Genomic DNA, 24,758 nt, shown 5'->3' with positions numbered 1-24,758 from the left:
GCACAGCTGGCAACCTCTGGCTGTATCTTGGTCATATGGTCAACGTACTCACAAATTGGAGGCTTAAAAACGGCCAAATCTTGTACCCAACCGTTTGTGAATTAGATGTGCGCCTCCAGGAATTTATAATTCCGAAAATGATTCGCCGTGTGTGCGCTGACTCCACAGACAAGGTACGCGACGATATCGGGATAGGACAACGGCGGTAGGCCGTCTGGGTTTCCACTCCACTGCCTTTTTTCATACGGGTCCACATTACCGATGCACGCTATTTTTTTCCATGTACCGTCTCTTGGCGTCTGGGCGCAATCGTTCGCGATACAGCCCTTTGTCTTTTGCGCTGATTTTAAGCATGGTTCTGGCAGTCCTGCTATCAACACAGTGGCCGTTTATCAATATGCATACTTGTGCGTACTTGCGTTCTCGTGTACTCGTGATACGTCATCAGTCGGAGACCAAGTACTGTTCCAATTCGAAGTACGCATCAAGCCGAGAACGCGAAAAAGTCCCGGATGTGTTCTCGCTCCGCCCGTTTTATCGAGCATGCATCGGTGTGGACTTGGTACAGCTAAATATCCCAGAATGCATTTCGTCCAAAAGTCAACAGCGGACTCCCAGCACATCGTTTCCACCCCCCCCCCCCCCCGCTTGCGGTCTTCTCACTACTCAGGTTAAAGAAACCCCAGCAGCTGTCTATAGTATTGGGTGTCCACTAAAATAAAAATAAAAGCGTTCTAACATCTCACCTGCTTGTTTTTATTAAGGTACGTACACGTATGTACATGTACACTATTTTTATTAATAGAGGTTTCACTACTGAGGTTAAAAATGATATATAAGTCACGTAGATCACTTCTAAATGTTAATGTTTGGTTTATTTCAGTGTTTTATTTGTTCCTGAGTAAACCGGTTTGGCTGTGATTAAAGTTAAGCTTCATAACATGTTACTCACAGTTACATTAAGAGGGGATGGCAGTAAAAACTCCGGACCTGTGACATCATCACGTACGCTGGTGTTCCAATTGTACAAATCGCGAGTCCGTGGGTATGGGCAGAAATCTGTGCCATCAGAAACTGAATTTGAATAAGTTAAATTTGAATTTGAATTGCTCAGATTGAATCTGAATTGTAACTTGAATAAATGCTTTTGAAAACTGAATTTGAATTAGTCTAAATTGAAATTGAATTTATGGTTTGAAAATGATCATCACTAAATTGAAATTGAATTTTATATTTTGAAAATGAATTGATTTGCTTTGAAACTGCATTTTATCCTTTAAAAATTCAACTCTCGAATAATTTCAGTTTCACTTCTCACCATTCAGTTTCAGTTCCAAAATTCAGTTTTTTGGGACTTACATCCGGTTCCGGGTCAAGCGCAGATTAATAGAACTACGTTTTGCTAGCGGACCGAAAGTGTTACTGACGGGAATCTACAGCGTCTTGAGCTGAATTAAGACTTCAGAAGTCATTCGTCATGTCGAATGACCAGCGGATAAACTCTCAGGTTGGTAATAAATGTATTACATGTATAAGAACAAGTGTCATGTTAACAAATGATAGCCATAAGGTAACTTTTATGCTTATTGTAGCTGTTAACTAAAAACGCTAATTTAGCATAGTTTGCCCTGAATTCAGCTTTGACAAATATGATCGACTGTTTCCAGTAGAATTCCAAAGTTGTCATCTTGTACCCTGTCAGAGCCCTGTATGCTTGCAGAGACCCCTACAGTAGGGAAACATGCAAAACGGTGTCCAAACCTTTGTATTTGAGCTTTATTTATGTCTTACACAGCATCCCAACTCTTTAGCTAACTTAATAACTTTAGCTAAAGTGAATAGTTAGTCTAATTCATTAGTGCAGCATTACTGGATCACCTCTGTTTGAAGTGATATAATATGATATACAACTATCACTGAAACAGCAAACTTTGTAAATAAACAAACAACACGTCTCATTCTCTAAACGTTTGGGCACAGCTATAGATTACACTATCAGTGCTTGTTCACTCTTGACAAGAATTACATTTCTAAATTCTCTTTGTGCATTTACAGGTAAACAATATCTAATATTTTATCTAAATGACTGCTTTGTCTTTGAAAAGGTGAAGAGCCTGAGGCCGGTGACAGTCCAGTTCTACTCCAAGTACATCCTTACGGTGGCTCACAGGACAAGGCTACATTCCTGTCCTGCCAGAAGAGAAGAGAAACTTCAGAGTCTTCATGCAGTTCAACCACCCCTGTCATATTCCATATGACAGGGGTCTCAAACTCCAGTCCTCGAGGGCCGGTGTCATGCAACTTTTCCATGCCCTCGAGGACTGGAGTTTGAGACCCCTGCCGTATGGTGTTCATGCTGTTTTCTACCCCACAGTTACAGCATGTCTGACTGCCTGTTCAGCATATGCAAAAATATATGATGAGTTTAAGCATGTGATGACTAAGGCCTTCCATTATGGTGTTTGTCATCACGTCACAGACATCTGGATGATCATTTGGAATAAACAAAAAACTAAAAACTTGTTACTTCATCTTTTATCTTTATTATTATTATTGTTCTTATTTTACATTTTTCATTGTTAGGCATTAGGTTTATTTGTAGTAGTCCTTTCCAACTTCTTTCCCTCTTCCATGTTACTGTGTCAGCTTGTCAGCATCTATTTGGGTTTGGAAGTGGAACAGAAAGTAAGGAAATCCAAAGTGCCATTAAAACCAGGAGAGGTTCTTATATTTCAGAAGAAGGGATTAATTCAAAAGAAATGACCTCAATGCCATATTTTATTTAGGAACCCTAGAGAGCACTTTGCAAAATAACACATTCTTATAATTTCACCCTCAGATGAGCCAAGCTACGACTGTCAGGGAAGGTGATGTAGGTACAGAGCATGTGAGAGTGGTTAAGTTAATGTCTCTTGTCTAGATGAAGGCACAAGAGGGATCAATGGCAAGGCGTAGAGATTCAGTATCTTCAGTCTTCAGTGGACACTCCATTTCTGCCACAAAACACCTGTAAAAGATGGTCGATTTAGGAGGTGACATGACAACTTCAGCCTGTCAAACATAGCAATGGAGCAGTATGTTCAAAAAACAACTAATTAAGCATGCACTCAGTACCCTAAGAATTATTATGGTAGTTAAACACAGTGATAGTTGTATATCATATTATATCACTTTAAACAGGTGATCCAGTAATGCTGCACTAATAAATTAGACTAACTATTCACTTTAGCTAAAGTTATTAAGTTAGCTAAAGAGTTGGGATGCTGTGTAAGACATAAATAAAGCTCAAATACAAAGGTTTGGACACCGTTTTGCCTGTTTCCCTACTGTAGGGGTCTCTGCAAGCATACAGGGCTCTGAGAGGGTACAAGATGACAACTTTGGAATTCTACTAGAGTAGAATATGATCGACTACTAGTAGTCGATCATATTTGTTTGTCAAAGCTGAATTCAGGGCAAACTAGGCTAAATTAGCGTTTTTAGCTAACAGCTACAATAAGCATAAAAGTTACCTTACGGCTATCATTTGTTAACATGACGCTTGTTCTTATACATGTAATACATTTATTACCAACCTGAGAGTTTATCCGCTGGTCATTCGACATGACGAATGACTTCTGAAGTCTTAATTCAGCTCAAGACGCTGTAGATTCCCGTCAGTAACACTTTAGGTCCGCTAGCAAAACGTAGTTCTATTAATCTGCGCTGTTTACTCTTGACCCGGAACCGGATGTAAGTTCCAAAAAACTGAATTTTGGAACTGAAATTGAATTGTAGAACTGAAACTGAATGGTGAGAAGTGAAACTGAAATTATTCGAGAGTTGAATTTTTAAAGGATAAAATGCAGTTTCAAAGCAAATCAATTCATTTTCAAAATATAAAATTCAATTTCAATTTAGTGATGATCATTTTCAAACCATAAATTCAATTTCAATTTAGACTAATTCAAATTCAGTTTTCAAAAGCATTTATTCAAGTTACAATTCAGATTCAATCTGAGCAATTCAAATTCAAATTTAACTTATTCAAATTCAGTTTCTGATGGCACAGATTTCTGCCCATATCGTGCTCGCGTTCTCGGCGAGTCCGTACTCCCGTGCGTTCTCGGCGAGTACGTACTCGCCGAGAACGCGAGTACGTACTCGCGTACTTGAGAATTGATAAACGGCCATCGTGTTTGTTTTGATTTGTGGCCTTCTGACATGGCGCCGCGATCCCACAATGCACTGCGGCGTGACGTCAACTCCAAAGCCCTATCCCGAAGCGCGCTAATTTTGAAATAACACACCACGTGATTACGTTGTGCAGCTGAGTCACGTGACCGCACAGCAACAAATCGCTGCAGAGCTGGGTAAAGGGGGCGGAGCAAAGTGTGTGCGCAGGAGAGGACTCGAGCAGAGAGAGCTGCTTTTTCGTGAAACGGGAGTAAAGTAGTAAACTTACAGGATCATATACAACTACCTACTTTTCAATCGATATCTGCATCGATCTTCCCACCGTTGTCTCTTGGATTGTAGCTGAGATCAGCGCGAATCACGTGTGTCTCAGCTTCCTGATCTGTTAACTGTGTTTGGAAAGGCTTCTAGCTTAATCACAGAGTTCTCTCGTTTGTGGGCTCATCTAAAAGTAAGCACGGAGCTAACTTTGATGTGGTTTTAGTTTATGTTGAGTTTTTCTCTGGTGAGAATAATAGATTGCTTACTATACATTGAAGTTAGAGAGACTGTAGAGTTTGTGATTGCTTGCAATATTATAATATGGCGGTTGCTAGGGGGTAAGAATACATATAGAAAAATAATCTTGGAATATGAACAAAAGGATGGAGTGCAGGGGAGGAGAACAACCAACCCCCACCCCATGACATGAAGCCACGGGTACAAGCCTGGGGGAGGGCAATCAGCCTTTAAAACAAACAACAAGCACGCATGCTACAAACTTTACCCGTGTCATTTAGACAGCCGTTAGCACATGATTCTCCTTATGGGGACCTGATATGTTTAATATGCTGCTGAGAGTGTACCCCAGAAGAAGCGTATAGTATAGCTTTTATTTCGGAAAGAGCCATTTCTCTGTAATAAACTCTCTTTTCCAAAGATGAGTGATTTCTCGATCAGATAGATTTATTTTTTTATTACTTTGTTGTTTCAGCAACATTAAATTAAAAAACTGTACTTTTGAGTTAAAATATATATTTATAATTTTAATAAATGAATTGAAAGAGCATGAACATTTTTTTGTATCGAAAAAATATTGAACCGTGACACCAAAGTATCGAACCGAACTGTGAATTTTGTTTATCGTTGCACCCCTATTATATATATATATATATATATATATATATATATATATATATATATATAAATACATATATATATATTGTTAAAGGGTTTTTATATGTATTATGCTCTATTGTAGTTAAAAATCCCTAGTTGTTTAGCTTCATTTAAAACTCTTGCATATACTGTGTTTCATGACAAAGCTTGCATGAGGAAGCTGCCACAGGAAACCTCACTCTTGCTGAATTTGTTGAAATAAGTTTGACCAGTTCCTGTTTTGTACAACTATCCCTTTGTGAAAGTACGTTGCGGCAAAGCGTGATGTTTTGACAGTTGAACGCCTACGCCTTAGTTTCACCATATGCCTTATCTTTTAAGGAGTTGTTTCCGTACTCACAAGGGGTGGCGCCCTGAGATATGCTACGTAAGAGCTGACTATATAATAAAGAACAAGCTGATGCCCCGGCACGAATCCTCCGTGACTCGTCTCATACACGTCACTGTGTGAGGCTGTGTTGGGGCATTCGTCCATGTACATGCAATATCACTGAGTCTGTGTTTCTTGCCTCCTGAGTTTTCTCTTAACATATACATACACACTTCGTTTTTGCTGAGTAACAGGAGCAGAAGAGTCTGTTGGAGCAGCAGAGGAACAATTTCAGCCATTTGGACTCAGCTCAGCCACTACAGTGGAAAAAATGTCTTCAACACAAAAGGTGAGAAAAACATCACAGTTACACTGTTATTGAAACTGTGTGTTCAGCTGGTTGGTTTTTAAAAACCCGTTAACAGCAGCTTTATCTTTTCCATCCTGGGCTCATCCATATATACAGAATCTACATTCAAAATCAGAAACCACAGAAGTCACAAGAAAATACAAAGATCATATTTTATATACACACATTGAAACAACAGTATCATCAGTTGAACTCAAAAATTTTTTGTGAAATAAAAGATTTTCTCCGCTGATCAATATTTCCTAATGTCATTTTAATTATACCTCTCATTGTGTCACATCATTGTAATGTGATTCTATCACCAGAAGGTGGTGGTAACACACCAGCAGTGTGTTTGTTGACATGTTTGATTCCACTGATGGAGGGAGTTTGTTCCACGGCTGCATTTCACTCACTGCCTCTGTTTGTATCTCTGTCACTGCAGGACCAACATGGACCAAGAAGTCAGCACTCTCAGGAGGCCGACAAACCTCACAGAAGAAGGGGAGAGAAAACGTACAGCTGTGACTTGTGTGGAAAGTCTTTTGCCCGGGCTGGAGGCTTAAAAAAGCACCAACTCATCCACAGTGGATTTAAACCTTACAGCTGTGACTTGTGTGGAAAGTCTTTTGCCCGGGCTGGAGGCTTAAAAAAGCACCAACTCATCCACAGTGGAGTTAAACCTTACAGCTGTGACTTGTGTGGAAAATCGTTTGTGCAGGCTGGAAACTTAAAAACACACCAACTCATCCACAGTGGATTTAAACCTTACAGCTGTGACTTGTGTGGAAAGTCTTTTACTCAGGCTGGAGCCTTAAAAACACACCAACTCATCCACAGTGGAGTTAAACCATACAGCTGTGACTTGTGTGGAAAGTCTTTTGCCCGAACTGGAGGCTTAAAAAAACACCAAATCATCCACAGTGGAGTTAAACTTTACAGCTGTGACTTGTGTGGAAAGCCTTTTACCCATGCTCAAAGCTTAAAAAGACACCAACTCATCCACAGTGGAGTTAATGCGTACAGCTGTGACTTGTGTGGAAAGCCTTTTGCCCGGGCTGGAGCCTTAAAAAAACACCAACTCATCCACAGTGGAGTTAAACCTTACAGCTGTGACTTGTGTGGAAAGCCTTTCACCCATGCTCAAAGCTTAAAAAGACACCAACTCATCCACAGTGGAGTTAATGCGTACAGCTGTGACTTGTGTGGAAAGTCTTTTGCCCGGGCTGGAGCCTTAAAAAAACACCAACTCATCCACAGTGGAGTTAAACCTTACAGCTGTGACTTGTGTGGAAAGCCTTTTACCCATGCTCAAAGCTTAAAAAGACACCAACTCATCCACAGTGGAGTTAAACCTTACAGCTGTGACTTGTGTGGAAAGTCTTTTGCCCGGGCTGGAGGCTTAAAAAAGCACCAACTCATCCACAGTGGAGTTAAACCTTACAGCTGTGAGTTGTGTGGAAAGTCTTTTTCCCGGGCTGGAGCCTTAAAAATACACCAACTCATCCACAGTGGAGTTAAACCTTACAGCTGTGACTTGTGTGGACAGTCTTTTGCCCGGGCTGGAGGCTTAAAAAAGCACCAACTCATCCACAGTGGAGTTAAACCTTACAGCTGTGACTTGTGTGGAAAGTGGTTTACCCAGGCAGAAAACTTAAAAACACACCAACTCATTCACAGTGGATTTAAACCTTACAACTGTGACTTGTGTGGAAAGTCTTTTACCCAGGCTGGAGCCTTAAAAACACACCAACTCATCCACAGTGGAGTTAAACCTTACAGCTGTGACTTGTGTGGAAAGTCTTTTACCCTTGCTCAAAACTTAAAAACACACCAACTCATTCACAGTGGATTTAAACCTTACAGCTGTGACTTGTGTGGAAAGTCTTTTACTCAGGCTGGAGCCTTAAAAACACACCAACTCATCCACAGTGGAGTTAAAGCGTACAGCTGTGACTTGTGTGGAAAGTCTTTTACCCTTGCTCAAAGCTTAAAAAAGCACCAACTCATCCACAGTGGAGTTTAAGCACACTACTGTGACTTGTGTGGTAAAGCTTTTGCTCAAAGTCGAAACTTACAGAAGCATCTAGTTACCCACTCTGGAATTAAGGCGTACAGCTGCGATTTTTGTGGAAAAAGGTTCAGTGACAAACAGTACCAAAATATTCACCTACGGATTCACACTGGAAATTATGTTTCCTGCTGTGATCAGTGTGGGAAACTGTTTACAACAGATGCACAGTTACAACGACACATGTTTAGCCACTCTGAGGAGAGACCTTACAAAAGTGACCTGTGTGAAAAGACTTTTAAAGTTCCACATCACCTGAAAAAAACACCAACAGATCCACACCAGAAATTAACTCTACAAGTGCAGTTTCTGTGAGGATGTATTGATTTTTTATCTTGTAATTTTAACCTGATTTTTTGGAACAAGTTTGATCAGTAAACTTATGGAGTTATACTGAATGAACAGTTTGGAAAAATGAAGAGTAATTTTCGCTCGGTAAGCTGAGTGTTATAATGTAAACAGTAAAACGTAGTTGGACATTGGCACAGATCACTTACGCTGTCATTGTTTAGAAGCAGAGCAACACAGATGGATCCAGTTCTCAACCCTGTCGTCACTGTGGTGGTGGGAAAACGTTTCTCTGTGACCTTTGTGGAAAAACCTCCAATCATCAACGGGACCTTAAACCACGTCAACATAGACACACTGGAGACAAAATGAACTACTGCAAAGAATGTGGGAGAGGCTTCCACACACCAAGTACATTAAAAATACATGAACTCTTCCACAGTGGGGTCAAAAAGCACATCTGTGACCAGTGTGGGTCATCCTTCACCACTGCACGTGAGCTTAACGAACAAGAATTAGCAAATCCACACAGGAGAGACACCATACAAGTGCAGACACTGTGACAAAAACTTCTCACAATCAGGTCATCGTAACAAACATGATTGTACTCACATGGAAGTGAACTTCAGCTCTGACCAGTGTGACAAGAGCTTCAGGAATCTCAGTTCATACTCCAAACACAAACGATTCCACGCTGTAAATAAACTGTTTCACTGTTACCAAACTGATATTGTATCAAAATTACTGATATGGATATATATCAATTTCTTTCATTTGAACTTTCTTAGTTTTTCCAAAATTAACTTCTTTTTTTTAAATGTATTCATTTTAAAGAAATGTTAAACGTTAAAAACAGCAGCACACATAAGGACCCTTTTGTTAATTCAAATTCTATTAAACATGTATTTTTGGCTCCTCCTTATGTTAAAGCATTAGTTACATTTGATGAACTCTGTGTAAAGTTTGTCTTATTAAACAGTTTGGTGTGAAAAATAAAGAAATGGTCTCAGAACAAGAAGTTTGAGCCCTGATTTCAGATTCAAACTAATTTAACTGTTTTCGGTGGTACATGTGGAGCTTTATCAGAGGAGGAGACTTGGCTGTTCTCCACTCACACTGAACACAGTTCCTGCAGCTCATTAAAAACTGAAATGATCTTCAAGGGACAAAAAGGTCATAAAATATTTGATTTTTCTCAAAAACGTGCTGTGGGCATTAAATTTTCAGAGGGTATGTTTAAGATGCTTTGTGATTATCATCTCACACATTCCAATAAAGCAGATGTTCCGGCATTCCAACAGCGGTTTGCAGATGTCTTCTCCCCCCTGCACGTCTGCACAACTCTCATGGAGCACCACTTTGAAACACAGCCTGTCCATGAAAGTGTGTTCATGGCCTAACAGGTTGCCTGAGCACAAGAGACCAATTGTGCAAAAGGAATTGGCTGAAATGGTGAAAATGCTGTTATCATAGGATGAAATGAGGATTTGTTCCTCATTAACAGAGGGGGGCACAAAAAATACTTTTCTTTCTTATTCTCATTTAAAATATCTAGCTTTTATTAAATAATTATCTGAATCTTGCGAACAAAGTTCTGATGTAAAATGTATAGAAATCATACATATACCAAAAAGACAGTGTACATCACTGTCACATCAGCGTTTGTTTTCATTCAAAGGCTTTATGGCTTTAATACCTGGTGGGCCGGTCTGTAGTCAAAATGCCCAATTTTTTGTCCCAGTCCAGCCCTGCAGGTTAATACTGGCAGTGTCACCATGCCAGCTGACTGTATTTCATCATCAGCCAGTGTTGTTCTTTATACATCAGTATTACCAAAGTTTACCATAAGGCAGCATAGAAAGTATTTACTTGCTTTCAGGTTTTATTCAAATGTTAGTCTTTTCAGTTGTTTCCCCACTTTTTTCCTGTTTCAAAATCAAACACCAGTTTGTAAGAAGATTATCTTCTTTTTTTAATAGGCAGATAAAGTTTTGCATTGGCATTGGCTAATTTGCCAATTGTATGTTAAAAATGTTTGTATTTTAATATTCAAAAATGTTTTTGCCCAAAACATATGTGCACTATATGTCAGTAAAAATACTATGCAAATATTGCTGTCCTTGAATGCTGAGTAAACACTGACAAAGCACTGATTGTATCTCTTGTACTTTATCAATGCAGTATCTAAACACTTTGCACCGTAGTGGTTAAAATCTCATCCTAATAAGAGTTAAAAGCGCATTCGGTTATTAGGTTTATAGGGTTATTGAATTATGGTTAACGGTTGGTAGAATTTTTTTAACATTATCTGCCAATTACATCTGCCACCCTTCTCCAAATCTGTGCCCCTACCTGGCCCCCCCCAACAAAAATTTTCTAGACACGCCACTGCTTGGTGGGTATGCAAGTGAAGAGAGAGACTACATCAAAGGACACCATGGTTTCATCTGGATCCAAGGTAAGTTTCTGGACCTTGTCGGTGAAGTCGGTGGAGTTCTTGATGTGGTGTGGGGTGTTTCCCACGAGAGGTGCAAGGATGGTAGCAAGGTGTTTTGCAATGTTAGAAGTGGCAGAGTTTATGCTACTGACTATGGGTCTGAGTGGGACACCTTCCTTGTGGATTTTAGGAAGTCCATAAATGCAGGGTATCGCATTGTCATGTAATTAATATCCTTAGTATCCTTATTTTCTCATTATATTGTTTTATGCACTTTAATCATGAAGGTTTGTAAAGCAAGGCCACTTTTGACTCATAAACTAAGTGCTCAGCCAGACTGAAAACAGGAAGTGTAGAGCTGTACAGCATATTAATAAATACTAGTGGTGGGCGGATCGATCCAAATATCGATAGTATCGATCCCAAGTCGGCATCGGTATCGGATCGATACTAGCCTGGTGAGATCGATTCTTTACTTTGAGTTCTGCTTATTTGATGCTGTGCTTTCGGCAAAAAACGAAACAACCAGGTCGCTGGACTCACCGCTCCTGTGTCAGCGGAGAGCAGACACACTTTGCTCCCTCTCCCCCACTCTTATGTTTCGGTGTTGCACTGACACTTCACGTGACTTAGACACTTTGGGGGTTGTTAAGTTGTTTACATATATATATTTTTTTTTTTGTTGTTGAGAATTTTAATTGTAATTTTTGTATTATAGTTTATCAACAGTATTTGTTTTAATTTGTTTGATTTGATTTGATATACCTTTATTAATCCCACAAGGGTTAGGGTTAGGTGCACTTAAGATTAAAAAAAAAAAAAGATCACCACCACGGCAGACCCGATGGCATTTTCATGCTTTGCAGCATCATTTATTCTTACAATAATCACACGGTTGCTGTAACAGTACATTCAACGGCTTCAGCTCTCCCGCTGGCAGACGTACACATCACCACCACCAAACCTGCAGCGGCATCGCAGAACACGCCCTGCCACACACACCCCTCGGCTGCTTCACCTCACCCCGCGAGCAGGCGAGGGAATCGGCCCGGACCATCGTCGCGCCATGCCCCAGCCCAGCGACGGGGAAGCCTCGGAGCTGGCCTGATGGCCACCCATATGGCAAGCAGCGGCGGCACAGTAGGCGTGGAACTGAGCTGGGGCTCACAGGCAGCTGGGCAGACGGCCGGCATGCAGGACCATGCAGCCTGCGTGCCGAAGTGGACAGCATGCCGCCCTCAGGCGTGGCAGGACCCCCGCGCACCTCAACCTCCGTCTCCAGCTTGGCAGGCGCGCCAGCCTCCGGCTCACCCCGAGCCGCGCGCTGTCCACCATTACAGTGATCACACGGTTGCTGTAACAGTAGCCTACATTCAACGGCTGCAGCCCTCCTGCTGCCAGCTGTACACATCAACACCAAAACCAACAACAGCACAAGCAGCGCACAGGTTTTAAGCCGGCGAGGCATCATTGTAGATGCCGTAAAGGTGAGTCCATCTCACCTGCAGCGGCATCGCAGACCACGAGCCGCCACAATAATAAAACATTTTTTATTTAATTATAAATAAATTATTTCTCCTAATTATGTTCTGCGTTTTAACGAATTAATAATACCAAAGGAAACATCACAAAAAACACTTAAGGTCATGAAAATTAATTGCGATTTAGCAATTCAATGAGGCATCCACCTTATTTATTGAAAAGTATCGTATTGGTATCGGCGATACTGGCGCGAATTTACTTGGTATCGGATCGATACCAAAATATGCAGTATCGCACATCACTACCCACAATGCATTGCGGCGCACCGTCAATCCCGAAGCGCTATCCGGTTGTTCAGTGATGACGTGACGAATCCTACTTCCGGGCCTAAAGTAGTCTGCGTTTAATATGGCTTTTATGTTGTTAACATGTTTAATGTTTCGTATTTTCTTCTATTTAATCTCAAAAAGCTCCTAAAAACAGTCAATGATCACTGTTGACCTCCCTCGGCTGTTATTACCGCTAATCATTTATTTAAGCTCAGTTTTTAAAACCTCAGGATGTAACTACAGCCCAGCCCATGCAGCAGTATATGAATGACTAACCTCGTATTGTGGATGGATTATTTCATTTGTTCTCCTGACTGAAGTTTGGTCCGTTTACAGCATCCTGCCATGCGATTGCATTTGTTCCTGACCACCGAGAACAACTTTTATCGAGTGGAAAGAAAGTTAGCATGTTTATATTATATTATATTATATTATTATATTATATTTATAAACATGCTAACATAGCTGTGTCGCTAGCGGTCACGTAGCACATCATTATATACCAGCTAGCCAAACTTCAGTAACCCTACAAACGTCACTGCTGTTTAGTTTTCTGTCTTCATTTATGTTGGAAGTGATAGCAGAGCTGTACGTTTTAATTTGTTTCCAAAACCCCGCAGTCAGGACATGCTGTATTGTATTTAGATAGAAGCTAGCGAGCTAACTTCCTGCTAACTTCTAACTCCGTTAAATTTCATAAATTCCGTTTTCATGGATGCCTGGATGTTAAACTCAATTGTTACACCTAGTAGAGCACAACGCTGGTCATTTTATTAAAGATGAAAGACTTTAGACAGTTTTTCAACTCCTTGTAATGCCACAGTGATCATTTGATATATGGACCTGCAGCGGAGTTTAGGCCCAGACACGGCTAGTGACGTCAGACTGAACAACCGGATTGGCGCTAATTTTGAAATAACACACCACGTGATTACGCTGCGCAGCTGAGTCACGTGACCGCACAGCAACAAATCGCTGCAGGGCTGGGTAAAGGGGGCGGAGCAAAGTGTGTGCGCAGGAGAGGACTCGAGCAGAGAGAGCTGCTTTTTCGTGAAACGGGAGTAAAGTAGTAAACTTACAGGATCATATACAACTACCTACTTTTCAATCGATATCTGCATCGATCTTCCCACCGTTGTCTCTTGGATTGTAGCTGAGATCAGCGCGAATCACGTGTGTCTCAGCTTCCTGATCTGTTAACTGTGTTTGGAAAGGCTTCTAGCTTAATCACAGAGTTCTCTCGTTTGTGGGCTCATCTAAAGGTAAGCACGGAGCTAACTTTGATGTGGTTTTAGTTTATGTTGAGTTTTTCTCTGATGAGAATAATAGATTGCTTACTATACATTAAAGTTAGAGAGACTGTAGAGTTTGTGATTGCTTGCAATATTATAATATGGCGGTTGCTAGGGGGTAAGAATACATATAGAAAAATAATCTTGGAATATGAACAAAAGGATGGAGTGCAGGGGAGGAGAACAACCAACCCCCACCCCAGGACATGAAGCTACGGGTACAAGCCTGGGCAATCAGCCTTTAGAATAGAGATTGGAAAATGTGACGTCATTCAGGGATAAAACCGCAAAGGATTCTGGGAACGCGTGGCAAGCGGTACTACAGCACGCAGGCTTTCAATTGAAATCAGTTACACAGCGATAAAGAGAAACACAAAAAATGACAAGAAGCTTTATTACCAGTGTAGAACACGTCTGCAACATTATACAAACAATATAAATGAAACCATACCGTGTGCGCCTCTTGGACCACATGCAGAATGACATTAACGTTGAGGCTGTAGATGCATCTGTAGCCATGTATCCATGCTAGCTCCACCATGCCATGGTTGTGCTCTCAACCAAACTCTGGTCATGTGACAATTACAAACTCTACCTCATACAAAATTTACAGCACTTCACATATTTAACAAACCCATATTTTGTAATCACATATTTTAGACATTTTTTAATTAATGTTACACTTTTATCATCTTATCTTATAAATAAATGAACTAAATTAAGCATGAATCTATCACAGAAACATATGAAATGAACAAATTTATTTTAACTGTCTCAGGGACAGTTACACTCCCACCAAATTACTATGATTTATGAAATGTAAATAATTTGAATAAATCTAGGAATTTACAGAACCAAACAGTACTTAATTGTGACAAACTTGCAAGTCAATCCTAATACTTTAACCATCCCGTACACATTTACAGAAGTTCCACTGGAACATTCTAGTTACTTTCTATTAGGACCACTAATTTATGTATAGTGCGTTCAAGAATGGATGGTGTATTGAGCCTTTCACCCTCTTTTGCTAGTTTTCTATTTCCTAGTTGTATTCTGGCTTTTTTGGCTAGTTGATGGATCCTAGCAACAACATTTACTGCTGTATGCTATTTTGAGAACCTTTTGAGTCTCTCCAAGAAGTTCCTGTCCTCTACTACCTTTGTTTGTAGTATTTGTGTCGTTTTGACCTCTGGATCACCTACCAGAAGGTCTGGAGTTGAGTCTGGTGTGACAAACTCTCTTTCCCACAGGAAATGAGGTCCAATGAGCCAGTTTGAACTGATCAGCTCTGCTACTGTGAGGCCTCTGGAAGCGTGATCCGCTGGATTTTGATTGGTGTCAACATCGTGCCACTGTGCTGGATCAGTTGCTTCTCTGATTCTGTGCGCTCTATTAGCAACAAATATGTGAAATCTGCGGGCTTCGTTGTTAATGTAGCCCAAAACCACCTGTGAATCAGTCCAGAAATACTCTTGGTCAATTTTGAGTTCCAGTTCCTCTTTTAGCATTCTGCTGACTGCTGCGGACACCACTGCTGCTGTTAATTCCAGCCTTGGTATGGTTGCAACTCTCGTGGGTGCAACTCTTGCTTTGCCCATGACTAAGGAGCAATGCACTCTGTCTTCACTCATCACCCGAACATATGAGCACTGACCATACCCGCGATTGCTCGCATCTGAAAAGTGGTGGAGTTCTATTCTCTGGACTTTCCCAAGGCTTTCAGGTACAAAGCATCTTGGGATTTGGAATCTCTGCAGGTTCTTCAGATCAGTGACCCAACTCTCCCATTGTGGCTTCAATTCACCAGGCAGTGGCTCATCCCATCCAATGCTCTTTAGACACATTTCCTGTAGAACTTTCTTTCCTATTAGAAGGAAAGGAGCCAAGAAGCCTAATGGGTCAAACACAGAGGCTATAATGGACAGAATTCCCCGTCGTGTTACTGGTTTCTCCTCCAGGGCAACTTTAAAGGAGAAGGTGTCACTGCTTACACTCCACCTTACTCCCAACCAATGTTCCCTCTAAGCTGCACACGTGCGCAATTGCGCACTGCTGGCACGGTCTCTGCGCACAGAAAATCTGTGTTGCGCACAAAAAAAAAATCTAACCTGAACTGAAATTAAAAATTAATACTTTAACAATTCTGTTCTGCAGTGTTAGTCAGGGAGTGACTGGCTGCTCCCGTATGGGATCAGAACGATGCCACCTTATCCCATAGTCCAGCCAATAATGCGATTCACATTCGTATATACGCAGCTAATCAACGTCGTTGACAGGCTATGACAGCGTCCTTATGTGCCGACACCGGTCTTTTAGCTGGCAACGCGGCGTGGCTGATGTGGAGTGAAGCCACGTTAATGACAACTTGTACAACCATTGGAGATGTGAGCAGGACAGACGGAACAATTGACAGAAACAGTGTGGACTTTATACCAGTTTTTAAATTGTGTTGATAGGCCACGTAAAACCAGAGTTGTGATAAAAAAAATTATGCAATGTTTGGTTTTCGTCCTGAATACTATCGTTGTTTATATTTACTGCGGGAAGAAACGGTAAAAACGGTGTTTTATAAGGAAAACGCTCGAAAGCACTCTCCACCTGTGAGCAAAAACAAACTCCACCCTCTCTCCCTTTCCTATTCGTCCAAAAAAGTACCATGTCGACCAATCAAAAAATGATATGGCAACGTGGCATCTAGTTGTTAAGAACGGGGGGAAGTTTTAGGAGTGACGGCGGTGCTTTGAGATGTGAGAGATTGGCGACGTTTAGCGCAAATCTTGTGTAGTTAGTGTGTAGTTAGCGTGTAGTGTAGTCAATAGTTTTGCTGTGTGTGTCAGAACAATGAGGCGACTGCTGAATGTTACAGGTGTTGCAGCAGTGATACATCTCCTATTGTCAGGCCTGCAGGTATCAGGCTGTTGTCCTCCTTTATCTCATAGTGGACAGAAATTGTTTTTTTGGAGTGGCACAAATAATTTGTGTGGCATCAAATTTGATGCAGAACAGCTGATTGTTCAGTAAATCGTTTGAAATGTTTGTTTAAAAAAACGCCTTTGCAGCATTTTTAGGTAAACAGCTGCAACAAACTTTCTTTGCAGAACTCAGTAACTTTTTTGAAGAAGTAACTATATAATTAATTGCCCAGCATTGGTCATTTTTTACTGTATTTTGCAGACAGAGAGTTACAGGACTCTCTCCCAGACCACAGACTCAGAGTACAAGTCAGAACTTTTTTTTAAAAAAAGAAAGAAAGTTGTGTTTTCAAAATTGGAGTTCAAATTATTTTTACTTCCAATACTGTTAACATACTACACAGGTCAATGACTAGATTTTTTTTAGATTTTCATTGTAAGTGGGCTAAAGCAGTTAATTAAAAGTAGTCTAACATAAATGTAAATGCTGTAATTTGATTATTTTAATAAACCATGTAACTTGGATGGATTCGATGCTGGCGTGACCACAGTGCACACGTCTGATGTCGCTCACAGTGATCCAAGGGATCGCTCAGGGAGTTTGTGTGTTCGCTCAGACACGTGAAAAATTAGAGGGAACATTGCTCCCAACACAGTCTGAACTGGGAGTTCATGATGAATGATGTCCACATCCTGGGCTCCACTAGCTCGTTCACTATCTGGAATTGACTCCAGGACTTCTCTGTTGTTGGATATGAACTTGTGGAGCCGTAGCCTTGCCTTTGCACACACCTTCCGCACATCTCTCACTAGTTCAATGGCTGCATTCACAGTTTTTACACTGATTAGCCCATCATCAACATAGAAACTACTTCTGATGAAGTTGGCAGCTGTGGGATGTTCCCTTTCATTTTGGCTCGCAAGATACTTCATTGCATAATTTGCGCAGCCTGGTGAGGATGCGGCCCCGAAAAGATGGACTTTCATGCGATATTGTTTTGGCTCTGTGTTTGTTTCACCATTTTCCCACCACAGGAATCGCAAGTAATTTCTGTCTTCTCTGTTTACATGAAATCTGTGAAACATCTTCTCCACATCACAGATGATTGCAATTGGGTGTTGGCGAAATCGGCAGAGTACTCCAGTCAAACTGTTAATGAGATCGGGTCCAGTCAAGAGGTGATCATTCAGAGCTGTGCCACTGTACTTTGCAGAGCAGTCAAACACAACCCTGATTTTTTCCCGGTTTTCTCGGGTGATAGACGCCTTGATGTGGAATATACCACGTATTTCCTTCTTTGGGATCATCTTCAGCTCTTTCAGCATCACCTTCCTTGTCCATGAACCTTACATAATCGTCCTTAAATTTGGGATTTTTCTCAAACTTCCCTTTCAGGTGCTTAAGTCGTACCAGAGCCAGACGCTTATTTTCTGGCAGCTGAGGGCGTGCCTTAAAGGGAAGTGGCATCTCTAGGTGCCCATCAGCATTCTGGTGTATTTTCTCATTTAGCAGTTGCATCAACTGTATGTCATCTTGTGATATGCTCTTTTCTCCAGGAGCTGTGTCTTTGAAGTCTGACTCAAGTACTCTGATGATGGTGGCTGGTGTCAAGGGTGGAAGTTCCTTAACAGATAAGCGATGGCACAGGCCTGTCACTTCTGCTGATGTTGCCATTTTTTGTGAACTGCCAACAATGCTCCAGCCCAGGTCTGTCTTGACTGCATATGGCTCTTCATCACCTCCCGTGATTACTTGCCGTGGTGCCAGTGCTCTAGGACAGTCGTAGCCTATTAACAGCCCGACCTTGCAATCCATTAACTCAGGCATCTCCTGTGCTATTCTGATTAGATGTTTCCATCTTTTGGCAGTTTCAGAGGTGGGAATGTGTGAACGTTCAAGTGGGATGAAGTCTCTGGTATAGGCAAGTGGCAAGTTGATAAAGCTTTTGGAGGAAAACCCTCTAACTCTGAGCCCACTAACTCTTTCGCTCTGAACAATGGAATCTCTTCCCATCATAGTGGTTAGCTTTAACTTCACTGGCTCTAAACTCATCCCCATCTCCTCACATACCCCTTGATCTACAAAAGTGTTGCTACTCTGTGTATCTAATAGAGCATACACTAAGGTATCTCTCTCTGGAGTGGTGGTTGAAGAAACCCACACAGGCACTATCATGGATGTGCTCCCACCATCTCCTCTGTCCATGCAACAAGAAAGTGCAGATATGTTTTCTTCTGCCTGCGTTCTATGTGATGATGTGTTCACTGCAGTCGTTGGACGGTCTTCATGAAGAGCTGTCGGATGATGTTTTTTACAAACCCCACAAGTCGCCTTGCGCTTAGTCTTTTGAATTGTGTCCTCTTCTGAGACAGCCAAAGCACAGGTTATTGTCGAGTATGAACTTTCTCTTGTTCTCTACGGACATTTTAGCAAAGGTCTGGCATTTGTGAATAGAATGGCTTTCTCCACAGCAAATACATGTGACTGAGTTTGATGGCAAAGCATTTGCTTTTCTTTCCATATCAGGCTCATTTTAATTGTTCTCCACTCTGCTGTATCCCGTGGTTGTTCTGTCTGATGCTTTCACATTTGTGATGTATGCATTAGCCTTTGGACGCTTTATGTCTCTAGCTGACCTTTCTTCAGTGTGTTTCAAGGCATGAAATGATGTTACAGGATTGCATGCAACTTCTGCTTCTTGTGCAACAAAATCAGCGAATTGTTTGAAGATTGGATATTCTTCTGTTTGCCGTAACTGCATTGTGACATGACGATTCCAACGAGAAGTCACCCAGTCAGGAAGTTTTTGGAGCAATTTTTGATTCTCTTCACAGTCATTTAACACCTGCAGTTCTTTGATGTATGGCATAGCATTGCTGCAGGCTGTCAGAAAATCACTGAATTGTCTCAGTTTAAGCGACTCTCTTGAACCGATCTTTGGCCAGTTGTTCAGTTTTTGTCTAAATGCACGCTGAATTACAAAGGGGTGGCCATACCGAGCATTCAAAGCTTCCCAAGCTTGGTCATATTCTTCGTCATCTTTTCTGTAAAAGCTTCCCTCCAATACAGACCGTGCTTCTCCACTGATGTATTTGCGTAAGTAGAACAACCTGTCAGCTGGATTTGTGCATCGCCGTTCTATCAAAGCTTTGAAACTAGTGCTCCACTCTAAGAACTTAAGTGGGTCCCCTGAGAAGACTGGGGGCTCAGGTGCAGGAAGTCTGGTGAGGACCATTGTGTCATGCAAGGCTTGCATTAACAATGACTCATTGTTAGTATTGTTTGGTTGTTCATTGTTATTGTTCTTGTAGTTTTGCTCTGGTATGATTTCTTCAGGAGCTAATGGAGGACAACTGACTACCTCACTGTGTGCGCTTTTGTCTTCTCCACAGGCTTCACTTGAATCTGCTTGAGAATAAGCCTTTAGCTTTGCAGTTATTACCTGAAGATCTCGCTGATTTTCTAGTCTTTTAAGCTCTTGCCTTTGTGTAGCAATAGCCTCCTCCATCTCTATCTCAGCTTGCTTCACGGCAAGCTGTGCAGCACATTCTGCCCTTTTTGCATTAATGCTTTGCTGCTCCGATAAACCGCTTGAGCGGCAGCTACGTACAGCAGGTTGGGAGATTGTAGTCCCAAATATTGACTGAGCATATTCTCTGTCCAGCACCATGTGAAGTCTCGCATTTTCTGCCTTAGCATCAAACTCTTCTTGCCCCACTTCACTCATACGTACCTTAAGTATTCTCATCAAGTTACTGCTGTGCAGGAATCAATTTTTCTTCTAGTCTCAGTAGAAGGGGCTGACTGCGATCTCATATCTTCGTATGTATTTTTCACTTGTGTCTCCAGCCCTTCGACAGTATCCATCATGTCAGCTAATTCTTAGTCAGAGCACTCATCTTTAAGTTTGGAACGTGTAGCTTTAACTTGTTCTTTCCAGCTTTCATATAGTTTGATAAATTTACTCTCCTTCTGAGAAAACTCTTGCTGTTTAAGTTCTAGCATTTTGGGCGTTAACTTTCGCTCCCTTGAGGATTTCCTGGGCTCTAGTCTTGAAGTATTAGAGGCAGGCTTCTTCAACATTATCTGCTTGATTTCTATTTTAGCATGAATATCACCTATGAGTAACTCCAATTTCTCCCTTTCATCATCATCAGTCTGTAATTTCAATTGTTCATTCAATCTACTTAGCTCTTCTTTAAGGGAATCAATTTGTTCTCTGCATTCTTCAATATGTGATTTTTCTGTGTTTACTGACATTGTACATGTTTCAGCAAACCTGCTGCATCAACAAATTGTTGCTATATGTACATGCGATCCTGGCAAATATATATTTCTCAGTACAATCTGATTCTTGCAACAATTTGCTTAACTACACCCCTTGTTATTCTTCATTTAAGTTGAACTCTTAAACATTATTAGAACACTTTAAACAACACCACTTGTAAAATAAAAGGGAACAGTTTGGCTATAGTGACAGGTTGGTTACCTTTAACTCAGTACCTTTCTCCTACAAAATAAATAATTATTTTAATAGACCTCTCCAAACTTTACTAACATCCGTGAAGTTGTGGATATATCACAGCCCAACCTGGCGCTGACTGCAGAGCCGTTATCTTTTCCTTGAAGGCCGCCAGGGATTATACAGTTCTTGCTGTGTGCAGCGGCAGAGATTTGCAGAGCTGTAGTTTATGATGGTCAATGTCGCCCTCTATTGGTGAAGTCATGGTTGTTGCCGTCCAAAGCGCCAATAATGGTGTTTCCTCTTTTTTGAGTTTGCAAGCCTCTTTTCCGCTGTGTTCTCGAACCACACACGCTGCGCTGTCAAGAACCTTTCTTCTTTTCTTATTCTGGAACATACACTGCTTCTAACGTCGAACTTCCAGCCACGTTGGCGGTACATTTTCACTGTAACTACAGGGGTCCAACAAAGAATGGCCACGCATCATACTGATGTCTTCGGAAATTTATTTCTCTCTCACTCTTATTGTCTTCAGACACCGTGAAAACTGAAGAAACACAAAGTTTACAACATAAATGTTTTGAGCTTGTCTCTCATACCAGTGTCCATGAACAGTCTTCTGCAAGCAGAACAGAAAAAATGCAAAATAATGGATATCACTAAAATGTCCTCTTATTACCAGTGTAGAACACGTCTGCAACATTATACAAACAATATAAATGAAACCATACCGTGTGCGCCTCTTGGACCACATGCAGAATGACATTAACGTTGAGGCTGTAGATGCATCTGTAGCCATGTATCCATGCTAGCTCCACCATGCCATGGTTGTGCTCTCAACCAAACTCTGGTCATGTGACAATTACAAACTCTACCTCATACAAACTTTACAGCACTTCACATATTTAACAAACCCATATTTTGTTGTCAAATATTTTAGACATTTTTTAATTAATGTTACACTTTTATCATCTTATCTTATAAATAAATGAACTAAATTAAGCATGAATCTATCACAGAAACATATGAAATAAACAACTTATTTTAACTGTCTCAGGGACAGTTACAATTAACTTTAGTAGCCGGTCGCATGACAGCCACGGGAAGCCGACGGGTAAAGAGATCGGTTGTTATTGGATTACGTCATTGAAGAGAAATTGTTCAAGCCATGTTTCCGAAGTAACAAAGAGCCGACGGATGGCCTGGAATAACATCCCAGAACACTCCAGCTCACATGTTAGTCTGCTCCAAGCATTTCCACAAAGGTAAGTGTTTTGTAGTAGTTAACACGTCATTTTTCTTAACATAATTGGTGATATAGGTTACAAGCAAGTCTGGCGCTGAACAGAAATGGTCGCGCTATGCTCCTTTGTTTATTGTGCATAAATAGTGAATTGTCCTGACAGATTATTGCGTTTCGCTTCTGTCATTACCATGGTACATTGACAAAAACATATACTTTTATTCACACAATAAAACAGTTTTTTGTATCACTAATTGCCCAGTACGATTACAGCATACAATATTATTGTCACTGCTACATTTCTGTAATGCGTACCAGAAATTATTTCCACTACTAATTAATTACCGTTGACTCAAAGGTCCTATCAATAAACGGTTAACGAATGTGTATTTATGAAGACGATTTGTGAGACTGGTAAACTTACGATACGTACGATGGTCTTTCGTTCTACACGGTGCATTTCAAGGTCCTGTACCCATCCGTCGGTAAACTGTACCTGGGCTTGTTGCAGTGACCTGAAGTTACTAAAAACTTCATGAGTGTATGCACTCACTCCAAGAACCATATAGTTATAAATATGAGCGCGGTGAAAGTTGGGCAGCACGCTAACGTCTTTTGTCCACTCTGTGTGCTCCTAAGGGTCTAACCCTTTCACTCCTTTGATTTTTTTCCTCGCATCTTTTCTTTGACTTTTCATCAAGTCTGTCTTTGTACGGACCAGCATTGTTCTCCTTCGTTTTTGTACATACCTTTTTTGGGGGGCAAAGAAAAATGGCTGGCCCCGGTATTGGAACCGGAGAATGAATGTTTTGCGGTGCTGCAAATGCTTGCGTTTGATGCATTGCTTTGATTGTTTTGCCACTAGTGCCCGGCATGCAAGCATGAAAGTAGGGGTGCAATGGATCACGGTTGATCCGAAATCTGAACCGATCCCTCTCCACGGTTCGGTACGCACGTGATCTGAAGATTTGAAAAAGAAAAAAAAAGTTTCACTGCGCAAGTTTCATGCGCAATCTGCCCATGGTCAGTCGTTCAAGCGTTAGTCATGGCCAGCGCTAGCGGTCCAACTGAGGAGCTCGAGAAACCTCCACCATCACTTAAATCTCATGTGTGGGAGCATTTTGGCTTCCCGTTAAATATATAGATGGGAAAAGGGTGGTGGATAAAACCACCACAGTTTGTCGACGGTGTGGCACGAGGAAGCCTTATGACGCTGGCAACACGTCGTGCATGGCGGATCATTTGAAACGACATCATCCTAGTGTGACAGGAGCTAAGACGAGAGCTGCGCAACAACCACTGATATCCGCGGCATTAAAGGAGCCCTTTCCTGCCCAATCCGACCGGGCTAAAGGCATTACAGAAGCTATTGGTGTGTTTATAGCTGCAGACATGAGGCCATATTCCATTGTACAAAATAAGGGGTTTAAACATTTGATGAACGTGCTTGAGCCACGCTACGACATCCCGTCGCGCGCCCACTTCAGTGAAAAGGTCGTTCCAACCGTGTGCGAGCAGCAAAAGTCTAAAGTTATGGCTGAACTGTCCCAGGCATCCATGACCGTTTCTGTTAATGAGAGTGCGGGGGATGAGTGGGAGGGTGGGGTGGGGTGGGCTGCTTTTAACCATGTAAAGCACTTTGTGCTACAGTTTGTTTTGTATGAAAAGTGCTTTATAAATAAAGATTGATTGATTGATTGATTGATTGATTGAAAAACCAAATAAATGCAGTGAACAAGGCAGGACTGGGCCCACAGATAGGGTGCTTTGCACATGCCATTAATTTAGCATCCCAAAAGGGAATTAAAGTGAGTAAGATGGACCGCCTCCTTGGGAGGATAAGGAAGGTGGTTTCCTACTTCCACCGAAGTTCAACAGCTGCTCATGTGCTTAAGACCAAGCAAGATATGCTACAGCTGCCTAATCATAAGCTCATACATCCCAACAAGGTGGAACTCCACTTATGATATGTTGGAGTGTTATCTTAAGCAGCAGACAGCTATATACTCTGCACTAACAGACAAAACCCTGAAGAAAAATGTCAGAGACATCGTCACCTTGTCTGATGATGATGTTAGAGTGGCAGAGGAGGTCCTCCAGCTGCTCAAACCACTCAAAGCGGTTACAACTCTGTTGAGCACTGAAACTGCACCATCTGTGTCCATGATCCTGTTCTGAAAACAAGGATCCTACAATCCATGGTCCCAAGTGAGAAAGACAGCTCCATCACAAGAGATGTCAAGACTGC

The 24,758-nt window shown here is 41.4% G+C and overlaps 2 protein-coding genes and 1 pseudogene across 5 annotated transcripts in view; 2 read left to right on the top strand and 1 right to left on the bottom strand.

Annotated features, from left to right (window-relative positions):
* Positions 1-24,758, bottom strand: part of LOC134624042 (interferon-induced very large GTPase 1-like) — a 39,093-nt pseudogene that overhangs the window by 2,277 nt on the left and 12,058 nt on the right.
* Positions 4,381-9,552, top strand: LOC134624966 (zinc finger protein 271-like). 2 transcript variants are annotated; one of them, XM_063470210.1, is made up of 3 exons: positions 4,381-4,627; positions 5,899-5,993; positions 6,439-9,552. In XM_063470210.1, the coding sequence occupies exons 2-3, from the start codon at positions 5,976-5,978 to the stop codon at positions 8,017-8,019; spliced, it is 1,599 nt and encodes a 532-aa protein (XP_063326280.1). In that variant the 5' UTR covers positions 4,381-4,627; positions 5,899-5,975; the 3' UTR covers positions 8,020-9,552. The 2 variants fall into 2 exon arrangements, with proteins under 2 accessions (XP_063326280.1, XP_063326279.1); XM_063470209.1 differs by lacking the exon at positions 4,381-4,627 and having other exon boundaries at positions 5,468-5,993.
* LOC134624967 (zinc finger protein 93-like) overlaps positions 13,616-24,758 on the top strand; it is a 16,599-nt gene continuing 5,456 nt past the window's right edge. For 2 of the 3 annotated variants that reach the window (XM_063470214.1, XM_063470213.1), the window contains exon 1: positions 24,149-24,758. This exon is cut by the window's right edge and continues 187 nt beyond it. In XM_063470214.1, the coding sequence (XP_063326284.1) occupies positions 24,709-24,758 (50 nt within the window). In that variant the 5' untranslated portion in view covers positions 24,149-24,708. Of the gene's footprint in view, positions 13,863-24,148 lie in introns of those variants that run through there. The other variant, XM_063470212.1, reaches the window with a different exon arrangement.

This window comes from Pelmatolapia mariae, linkage group LG3_W (genome assembly GCF_036321145.2).
Source record: "Pelmatolapia mariae isolate MD_Pm_ZW linkage group LG3_W, Pm_UMD_F_2, whole genome shotgun sequence".
Lineage (NCBI taxonomy): Eukaryota > Metazoa > Chordata > Actinopteri > Cichliformes > Cichlidae > Pelmatolapia > Pelmatolapia mariae.
This window is presented reverse-complemented; position numbering and strand designations above follow the sequence as displayed.